This window comes from Piliocolobus tephrosceles, chromosome 21 (genome assembly GCF_002776525.5).
Source record: "Piliocolobus tephrosceles isolate RC106 chromosome 21, ASM277652v3, whole genome shotgun sequence".
NCBI lineage: Eukaryota > Metazoa > Chordata > Mammalia > Primates > Cercopithecidae > Piliocolobus > Piliocolobus tephrosceles.
The window spans coordinates 6,777,607-6,788,202 of NC_045454.1; the positions used below are offsets into that span (position 1 = coordinate 6,777,607).

Consider the following 10,596-nt stretch of genomic DNA (forward strand, 5'->3'; position numbering starts at 1 on the left):
ATCAGCAGTAAGGCTTACAGATACACGGAGCTGTTGCATTTTCCCAGGATCGGGCAGGAGACAGATGTTTTTCTTTTACTGAGATTTAAAGGAATGGTACTGACCTTCAACCCAAGCAGGCTTTAAACATTTGCCTAACAAAGCACATTCCTTACAGCCCAAAATCCTTTCAACTTTAATTAGCACTGCAATGTTTCTAGCAAGGACAAGATTGGGGGTAGAGTCACAGATTAACAGCATCTCAAATATAGAGCCGAATGAAGTCTCTTAAACTTACTTCTATCTATAATAACACAGCAACAGGCTAACCTATTTTTTCCCTACACCTGATGACTGTGTGTCTTGGGGATGATTGTCTTATATATCATCTTAACAAGGTTCTCTGAATTTCGTGAATGTGCATGCTGACCTCTCTAGAGAGGCTGGGGAAATTTTTGTGGACAATATCCTCCAATATGTCCTTCAGGTTGCTTGCTCTCTCTCTTCTCTTTCAGGGATGCCAATGAGTTGTAGATTTGGTCTCTTTACATAATCCCACATTTTTTGGAGGTTTTGTTCATTTTTAGAATTCTTTGTTCTCTATTTTTGTCTGCCTGAGTTAATTTGAAGAACCGTCTTTGGGCTCTGATATTCTTTCCCCAGCTTGGTTTATTCTGCTGTTAATACTTCTGATTGTGTTATGAAATTTTTATAGTGAGTTATTCAGCTCTATCAGCTCGGTTTGGTTCTTTCTTAAGATGGCTATTTCATCTTTTATCTCTTCAATTGTTTAACTGGATTCCTTTGATTCCCTGGAATGGGTTTCTACTTTCTCCTGAATCTCAATAATCTTGATTGTCATCCAGATTCTGAATTTTTTGTCTGTTATTTTAGCCATTTCATCCTGGTTAAGAACTTTTGCTGGGGAACTAGTGTGGTCATTATGAGGTAAGAAGACACTCTGAGTTTTAGATTTGCCAGAGTTCTTGCACTGGCTCTTTCTCATTTATGTGGGTTCATGTTTCCTTAATTGTGCCGTAATTTGCTTTCTTCATGGCTTAATGTATAGCACATGTCACATGACCCACACAATAAGCTGGTTCTGAGTCCTGCTCAGTGGTGCATGTGTATAGATGTGTGTCTTTAGGCAATATGTGGAGCCTCTCTCAGCCTCAGTGTTCCTGTTTGTAAGATGAATGTCATCATGGAATCCACTCCAAAGCATTTTTTTGAGAATAGAATATGACTGATTAATGTAAACACTCACTAAGGGCTGGCCAATCTTAATTATTAAATATTTAAAAATAAATGAATGTGGTGGACATGGTGGCTCATGCTTGTAATCCCAGCACTTTGGGAAGCCAAGATGGGTGAATTCCTTGAGCCCAGGGGTTCAAGACCAGCCTGCGCAACATGGTGAAACTCCATCTCTACAAAGATTAGCCAGGTGTGGTGCATGCCTGTAGTCCCAGCTACACGGGAGGTTGAAGCAGGAGGATCATTCGAACCCAGGTGTTCAAGGCTGCCTGAGCCGTCATCATGCCACTGCACTCCAACCTGGACAACAGAGCGAGACCCCGTCTCAAAAATAAAATAAAATAATAAATGAATGGATAAATAATAAAGTTCCATCAGTTCTACTCCTTTTCCGATCATTGGTTGCTGTCTTTGAGAACCTATTGTCCAGCCCTGAATCTTTTCTTTTCTTCCACTCAGAGTCATCAGCACCAGTTCCAGAGAGGCATAGTTTCAGACCACTCTGCTGAGGCTGACCCCATCTCAGGAGATGAGCAGGAGCTCCACTATGCTTTCCTACGCTTCCACAAGGTGCAGCTTCAGAAACCAGAGGTCACCAACACGGAATACTCAGAAATCAAGATACGCAAGTGAGGAATTGTCCAAAGCCATAACCTTGATTGGAGACAACATGGTACCTCTCAGTGTATTGGTTACTAGGGCTGCCACAGCAACGTACCACAGACTGAGTGACGTAAACACAGAACTTTATTTTCTTATAGTTTTACATGTTAGAGGTCTGAGAACAAGGTGTTATCAGGGTTGGTTCCTTCTAAGGCCTCTCTTGTGTCTTCACATGGTCTTACCTCTGAGTGTGTTTATGTCCTAATCTTCTCTTCTTATAAAGACACTAGTCATATTGGATTAGGGCTTCTCTATGACATAATTTAAATAAATTAACTATTTAAAGACCCTCCAAATACAGTAACCTTCTGAGATACTGGGATTTAAGACTTCCAACATATGAATTTTAGAAGGGAACAACTTAACCCATAGCACTGTGTCCAATTTTTTTTAATATTAATATTTTTGTTGTCAATGGTCTATATAAATTCCTTAGTATATATGGCAGATCACAGGACTTCTGTCCAAGAGAACTGAGTTCAACTCTATCTATGCCAGTTACCGAGCAAGTCACTTTGTCTCCCTACTCTGTAAGGCAGGGAAATAATTTCCATCTAACCAGATTATTGTGAAAGGTCAAAGAAAGCAGCTAACGTACAGCTTTGCCAGCTGTAAAACAGCTAACAAAGGCCCTGACACAAAGTTTTTCATAAAATTCTGTATATTATTGTAAATAAATGCCTTGTATCTGGCTTTGGTTAGCTGTTTTTTTTTTTGTTGTTGTTGTTGTTTGTTTGTTTGTTTTTTTGAGACGGAGTCTTGCTGTGTCACCCAGACTAGAGTGCAGTGGTGCGATCTCAGCTCACTGCAAGCTTCGCCCCCTGGGTTCACGCCATTCTCCTGCCTCAGCCTCCCAAGTAGCTGGGACTACAGGCGCCCGCCGCCACGCCCGGCTAATTTTTTGAATTTTTAGTAGAGACAGGGTTTCACCGTGTTAGCCAGGATGGTCTTGATCCCCTGACCTCATGATCCGCCCACCTCGTCCTCCCAAAGTGCTGGGATTACAGGCGTGAACCACCATGCCTGGCCTGGTTAGCGGTTTTAATAAACGGTTTCTGCTGGCAATTTCTCCTAAGGCTAAAAAGGAGCAGGCCCAGCGGCCACAGCACCAGATATCTGTGTCACTCCCTGTTCAGAAGTCTTCATGACTCCCCAAAATAACGTTTCCATCCATCGTCTTTCTGCTCAAGGCTGTCTACATGACCTTCTCCATCCAGATTTCCCCAACTCAATTCCTCACCAGTCACCAATACCCCATGTCCATTTCAGCAACTTCCTCTTACAAATCCCAGTCTCCACTCTTTCAGTGAAATTGAAGAAAACTAATGAAGACCAACTATTAAGGAAAATTCTTAAGAGTAGCCACGAAAAATAAAAAGACAGATTACACTTAGAAGACCACAGTTAGCGGTGGCTCACACCTGTAATCCCAGCACTTTGGGAGGCTGGGGGGGGGTGGATCACTGGAGGTCAGGAGTTCGAGACCAGTCTGGCCAACATGGTGAAACCCTATCTCTACTAAAATACAAAAATTAGCTGGGTGTGGTGGTGCTTGCTTGTAATCCCAGGAACTTCAGCAGGCTGAAGCAGGAGAATTGCTTGAATCTGGAAGCCACTGCACTCCAGCCTGGGCAACAGAGCGAGACTCCATCTTTAAAAAAAATCATCATCATTATCATCATAACACAAATAAGAAATTATTTAAAACTGGATACTGAAAATACTATGAAACTTTTAGAGTAAAAATAAAGCATTTATTAGAGGAAATATATATAACCTTATATGCTAGAGATGGGAAAAGCTAAAATTTAATAAACTAAGTTTTAATTTCAAGAATTTAGAAAAAGAACAACAAAACCAAAAGGAATTGGAGGGAAGGAAATATCAAATTATAAGAGCACATAGCATAGAAAACATGTTCAGTAGAAAGGGACAACATCACGAACTGCTAGTTCTTTGATACAGATAGTAAAATGGGCAAACCTCAGTTGCATTAATCCAGAAATATAGAAGGCAAAAATAACTAGTATGCAGGAATATAAGGGAGAAAACATTAATCTAATACAAATTAAGCAGAAAGTAGTAAGCTGTATGAAAAGCTTTGAATATTTATATAAAATGGACAAATTTCTAGGAAAAAATGTGTTACCCAATCCTACAGGAATGGTTCAGTTTCTTTTTTTTTTTTTTTTAATTTGTCAAAGCACATATTAGACATTTTTACAATCATAGAACGAAGAAAGACAGAAGAATGACATGGAACTCAGCAACCAGGCGGGTTTAAAATGTTCTGCATGGTGAAAAACATTATAAAAGTTAGTGACAAATCACTGACTGGAAGAACAGATTTGCAAAATGTAAATAGCTCCAATCCGCGCCAAGATGAAAAGGCATGGTTTGGTTTCTACCTGTCCTTCTGACCTCTCAGTCTCAAAGAAATGAAAAGCCAAATGTATTTATGAAATTCTGCCACTAGGGGGAGTTCCTTCAGCCCCGCTTTCAGGTTCACTGTAGCTGAGTTTGTCATGATGCCAAAGTCCACTCCTTGCTGTGTCCGCTGATTGAGCAGAATCACTTGAAAACCAAGATGAAATGTTTTCCTCCCCAAGCAGTGGCCATAAAGAACTGCCCATGAGGCCATAGGTGTGATTTCATGAAAAAATAAGGCACTGTACTAGTAGGAGTTGTAGGAATCTGGGCCACCTGCTCATATCACTTGGTTGTGATTTCTCGACCTCTTGAAGCCCACCTTGAAGTCTGTTATATCCAAATTCACTTTTTAATGAATTACTGCTTCACATGCCCAACTTTTTAGCTTGGTGGGTCACAGAGCACCTACTTCATATGAGCAGTTTGTATCGTGTATTCATTTCATATCCCATAGTCAGGGTATCAGCGTCTACCAAGGCCTGGTAATAAGTCGGAAGCTCTTTCTCAAGAGATCCGCCATGTTCTGAAAAATAGAGCACGGCTTTGCAACAAAAGTCGTAGGGGTCTTCACTCTGGGGGGCACCAACGTTCTTAATTGTTCCACATGCTTCAAGTACAATTTCATCTTGAGTTATAAACCCCAAGTTGTAAAGCTTCTTATACTACAGCCTGGACCTGCTGCAGAGCCTTTCCTTGAACAGAGAACAACTCCAGCCTGGAAGTCTTAAGATTTATATAGAAAGTGGGTTAGAACATCCAATCATAGTTGTACGTTCCCTCCAAAATCCAATGGTGCCTATCGAGAATTGAGCTTCTTTGATAGTGGTAGGATGACCTCCCACTTCATCTCTGATCCTCTTTGCAGCCAATTTTCTCAGCTTATCTCTAGGAATTAAGTGCTGACACTTTGCCTTTGACAATTCCATCATCCTGATTGAAAGCAGTGTGGTTACATCCATTGCAGTATGTCTTTCTGTCATCCCCAGTAAACTGATCGTAAATCTTAATCATGTGTGCAAAGCACCTTCACAGCAACACCTAGATTAATGTTTCATTGAATGTTCTGGAGACGATGACCTAGACACATTGGCACATAAAACTGACCATCATGAGTAATGTCAATATCAGAAAATATATCTTTTGCCAAAATAAAAGTATTAATGGAGATAAAAGAAACAATTTCATAAGGATTAAATATTCAATATACTAGGAAGATACATTTGAAATTTGCCTGCACATGATAAAATAGCTTCAGAATATATAAGGCAAAAATAGGCAAAGAATGGCTTCAGAATATATAAGGTGAAAAAAAAAAATAGGCTGAACCAGGTCAGTCTTCACAGAGCTTTTCATGGACACTTGTGCTGTCTTTACCAGTATACTACTTGAGGGGTAAGAGCAGGGGAGATGAGGGTACAGGTTGAAATTTTGTCATTTTTTACTTTCCAACATTTTTAACTCTCTGAACTTTTGGGTTATTTTTTCTCCATTATGCCAAGAAAGTTCTGGCATCATCCTCGTTAAATTTGGGTCATTGTTGAGTCCGTTTTCATTGGAATATAGCGATAATATTGTTTCAATCAAACATAAAGCAAATTCATTCATCCACCTGATAGCTTCTTGAGCCAAAACATTTTATCTGGAATCTTTTGTTAGTACACTTGTATCAATACATTTGGCTAAGCCAATGTAATATTTCATCTTTCTTGGTCTAAGATTCCTAGTGTCTACTTTAACATATATTTTCAGGTGTCTGCTCATATAAATCAAAGAATCCAGTCATTCCTTTAGAATGTAAGATCTTCTCAAGGGTCAGGCATTGCATTTACCCCACAGAAGAGACTTGCATTTTTTCTTGGTCTGGAATGCATAGTGATCAGGATGGGTTTTGAAGAGACTCAGCACCTTCCTGTGCTTGGGCAAGCTCTCCAAGCAGAATTATTAGAGTCTTCGAGCAAGCAAAGACTAATCTCTCTAGACCAAGGAAATCAGGCTATATTCTGGTGGCAAGAGGGTTTCAAAAAGTCTTGGGGCAAGGTGGGGTGAAGATTTTCAACTTCATCCAAAGACCATGCATGGGGCCATCCACATGTTCTTGGGTACCTGAGCTTCATGCAAGACCCCTTTCCACGTCCAAGCCCCTCAGTCCTTTCCAGTAACTGCCCTAAATTTCCTATAAGAAGAGCAGGCAAATCTTTAAATTCAAATTATGTCATAATTCTTCAACAAATACAATTAAATTTGGGGACTGATTTTTTTTTTTTTTTGCAAGATAGTCCCCATAGTCAAATGACATGAAATTGTTTAAAGGCACTTCTGTAGTTTACAACCATAACTTGACCTAAGAGGTAAGACCTGAGCTTGGCACTTGCCCTTTGCAAGTTTTCCAGCAGGGTTAGGAGCAGGGAGTTTACCACAGTCTTGGTAGTCATTAGTGCTCACACAGCAGTGAGTAGCAGTCACCATTCGATCCTTCAAGGCATTTGCTTCATAGGCACTCAGCCATAGGTGATTAATGAATCATGATGGTGCTGTGTGTGGAATTCTATGAAACATTTAAAGGAGAAATAATACCAAACTTTCTCAGACTCCCTCAGTAAATAGAGAAGGAGAAAACACTCATTTCATGAGGCAAAATTCAAACGTGATACCAAAGCTTCACGAGGCCAAGAAAAGAAAATTGCAGATCACTGCACCTCATGGACATAGAAAAGTCTTCATTTAAATATCAGTAAATCCAATCCAACAAATAAAATTGACATAATACATGATGACCAAGTGGGGTTTCACATCCAAAAATACATATAATTCACCACGCTAACAGCATAAAAGAGAAACATCACATGTGTGTCTTGATTACTCCAGAAATAACATTTATACTTTTAAAAAAACTCAACAAATTAGGACTAGAAGAGAAAAACTTCAATCTGATTAAGAGCATCTAAAATACCTGCAATTGGCCGGGCGCAGTGGCTCACGCCTGTAATCCCAGCACTTTGGGAGGCCAAGATGGGCAGATCACGAGGTCAGGAGATCCAGACCATCCTGGCTAACACAATGAAACCCTGTCTCTACTAAAAATACAAAACAATTAGCCAGGTGCAGTGGCGGGCGCATGTAGTCTCAGCTACTTGGGAGGCTGAGGCAGGAGAATGGCGTGAACCTGGGTGAATGGCGTGAACTTCCAGTGAGCTGAGATCACGCCACTGCACTCCAGCCTGGGTGACAGAGTGAGACTCCAACTCAAAAATAAGTAAATAAAATAAATAAATAAATAAATAAATAAACAAACAAACATAAAATAAAATACTGCAATTAGCATCACATGTAATAAATACTGAACACTTCTTCCCCTAAGATTGGGAAAAAGGAAGAAATATCTGCCCTATTATTTCTATTCAACATTGTAGTATAGGTCCTAGCCATTAAAATTAAGAAATAAAAAACACAAGGACGGGCACAGTGGCTCATGCCTGTAATCCCAGCACATTGGGAGGCTGAGGCGGGTGGATCACAAGGTCAAGAGTTCAAGACCAGCCTGACCAACATGATGAAACCCTGTCTCTACTAAAAATACAAAATAATAATAATAATAATAATTCACTGGGCGTGGTGGTGCATGCCTGTTATCCCAGCTACTCAGGAGGCGCAGGCAGAAGAATCATTTGAACCCAGGTGGTGTAGGTTGCAGTGAGCCGAGATCGTGCCACTGCACTCCAGTCTGGGTGACAAAGTGAGACTCTGTCTCATAAAAAATAAATAAATAAATAAATAAATACAAGTGTATATTTTGGAACAAAAACTAGATTTACAGGTGACATAATGATGTATGTGAAAAAGCATAAAAAATCTACAAAATAAGAGATTTTCTATAAATCAAAAGACAAATGGCCAGGCATAGTGGCTCACACCTGTAATCCCAGCAGAGCCTGACCCTGAGCTCCTCCCAGCCCTTGAACCCTGGGGTGCTCAAGCCGCCTCCACTGCACTTCAGGGACAAAGGGGAATTCACCTGAGCTCAGAACTCTCTGGGCTCCCAACACATCTCCCTCAGGCTTTCCCTGCACAGTGGATGTCAAGGGGCTGCACACCAGACCCCCTCCCTCCCAGTGACTTTCACTCTCAGGTTGCAGAGCAAGTTGCCCCCTGGGATCAACGGGAGGATTACGAGTGTCCTCAGCTCAGCAGTGAGGCAGAAATGTCCTGGGGCCAAGAGCCCCTGCTTATGGTTGGACAGTCTTAGAAGGTGGTGTGATGAGCCCTGGGCTCATGTGGCCCCACATCCAGTGATACAGGAAGGACCTGGAGAACCAATGTCCAATTCCTTCTTTCATGGGAAGACAAGGGAGCTTGATTTAGCAGGTGAATCCGTCTCATCCCAGTTTTCTGCCAGGAAATCAGGGCCGGTGGCGGTGGTGGTTCTGGTGGCCGTCGGTGAGGCAGCTGCGAAGATCCTGATTCTCTGCCTCTGCCTCATCCTCCTCAGGTAAGAGCTGCCCCAGGGACCAAGGGGAGGTGTGGGATGAGCAGGGGCCACGACACTGAATTCTGGATCCCTGTGCTGGGGGGACCTGAATGAGTCAAGAGGGCCTGGGGTCAGCAGAGGCTGAGTTGTGAAAATTCCACAGAGGCCAATGGTTATCCATGCCTGATGCTGGTCCAGAGTCTGGGGTGAGAGGTTCCTGCTATCTTTGTGGACGTGGGCTAAGCCTGCTCTCTCCATCTCAGTCCCTTAGCAGGGCGCAGGGAGGTGAGTCTGCTGCCCTCTGCACTGGAATCCGGCCACACTGATGGGCCGTGGTCTCTTGACTCAGTGTCAGGTCCCACAGGAGGAAGGCGGCAACAGCAGCAGGCGTGGAGGCTGCAGACACCGTCCAAAGTTCATCTCGCCGGTGAGTGTCCTCGGAGTCTCACCCTCTAACATCCCACTGGACACACCCCCAAAAGCGGCCTCCAGGGCTGCTCTGCTCAGCATGGCCAAACCTGAGCCACGCATCTTCCTCTCCAAACCCACTTCTCCTCCTGGGACCCCACTAATGACACAGAGGCTGCATCTCTAAAACCAGAACCAGGATGTGGGTCTCCACCTTGACCTCCTTCCCTTCTCCAGATCCCATATATTACTAGCTCTTGTTCCTCCTTCTCATACGTTTTTCACATGTCCATGTGAAGAGATCACCAAACAGGCTTTGTGTGAGCAACAAGGCTGTTTATTTCACCTGGGTGCAGGCGGGCTGAGTCCGAAAAAGGAGGCAGCAAAGGGTGGTGGATTATCATTAGTTCTTATAGGTTTTGGGATAGGCGGTGGAGGTAGGAGCAACGTTTTGGGGGCAGGGGGTGGATCTCACAAAGTACATTCTCAAGAGTGGGGAGAATTACAAGGAACCTTCTTAAGGGTAGGGGAGGTTACAAAGTACATTGATCAGTTAGGGTGGGGCAGAAACAAATCACAATGGTGGAATGTCATCAGTTAAGGCTATTTTCGCTTCTGTGGATCTTCAATTGCTTCAGGCCATCTGGATGTATAGTGCAGGTCACTGCGGATATGATGACTTCACTTGGGCTCAGAGGCCTGACAGTAAGAAGGGTTCATCTTGGAGCCCTTTTCTCCATCCTGGCCCTGGTTATTCCTAGGACCTCACCTTTTCCCGGATAACCGAACCCTCCTCACCTGCTGCCTCCACCTCTCCCCACACAGACTCCAGGCTGTGCTTCCAGATGCCTCCACGTCCAGTGCCTCCACAGTCTGAGCGGCGATGCTTCCTCTCCATTGCTGGAGAATGAGGTGCAAATGCAACAGCCTGGACTGAAGGCCGTGCACGATCTGTCCCCTGCTGGACTCTGCCCCAGATGGTGTGCAAATGGCCAAAAGCACATGAGAAGGTGCTCAGCATCATTAGTCACTTGACAATCACAAAGCCTAACTGCAAAGGAAATGCTACTTCACACCCATTCAGAGAACTGTTAAAAATTTAGGCCGGGCGCCGTGGCTCAAGCCTGTAATCCCAGCACTTTGGGAGGCCGAGACGGGCGGATCATGAGGTCAGGAGTTCGAGACCATCCTGGCTAACACAGTGAAACCCCCGTCTCTACTAAAAAATACAAAAAAAAAAAACCTAGCTGGGCGAGGTGGCGGGCGCCTGTAGTCCCAGCTACTAGTCCCAGCTACTCGGGAGGCCGAGGCAGGAGAATGGCGTAAACCCGGGAGACGGAGCTTGTAGTGAGCTAAGATCCGGCCACTGCATTCCAACCTGGGCCACAGAGCGA

At 43.3% G+C, this 10,596-nt stretch overlaps 2 protein-coding genes across 6 annotated transcripts in view; both read left to right on the top strand.

Annotated features, from left to right (window-relative positions):
* Window positions 1–2,600, top strand: part of LOC111520025 (sialic acid-binding Ig-like lectin 6) — a 22,426-nt gene extending 19,826 nt beyond the window's left edge. For all 5 annotated transcript variants that reach the window (XR_002724547.3, XM_023182435.3, XM_026448386.2 and 2 more), the window contains one exon: window positions 1,696–2,600. Coding sequence is in view for 4 of the 5 variants with exons in the window: in XM_023182435.3 (XP_023038203.3) it covers window positions 1,696–1,869 (174 nt within the window). In the remaining variant the exon portion in view is untranslated. The remainder of the gene's footprint in view (window positions 1–1,695) is intronic.
* A 5,891-nt stretch (window positions 2,601–8,491) lies between these two features.
* On the top strand, window positions 8,492–10,313 carry LOC111519965 (sialic acid-binding Ig-like lectin 13). Its single transcript, XM_023182324.2, has 3 exons — window positions 8,492–8,815; window positions 9,144–9,221; window positions 10,028–10,313. The coding sequence occupies exons 1-3, from the start codon at window positions 8,643–8,645 to the stop codon at window positions 10,077–10,079; spliced, it is 303 nt and encodes a 100-aa protein (XP_023038092.2). The 5' UTR covers window positions 8,492–8,642; the 3' UTR covers window positions 10,080–10,313.
* Window positions 10,314–10,596: the final 283 nt, after the last annotated feature.

Excerpts from the sequence above, each read along its gene's own strand:
- LOC111519965 (XM_023182324.2), top strand. The coding sequence starts at position 8,643 with ATGTCCAATTCCTTCTTTCATGGGAAGACAAGGGAGCTTGATTTAGCA. Across the intron at positions 8,816-9,143 it reads CTCTGCCTCATCCTCCTCAG|TGTCAGGTCCCACAGGAGGA; the intron begins GTAAGAGCTGCC and ends CTCTTGACTCAG. Across the intron at positions 9,222-10,027 it reads GTCCAAAGTTCATCTCGCCG|ACTCCAGGCTGTGCTTCCAG; the intron begins GTGAGTGTCCTC and ends CTCCCCACACAG.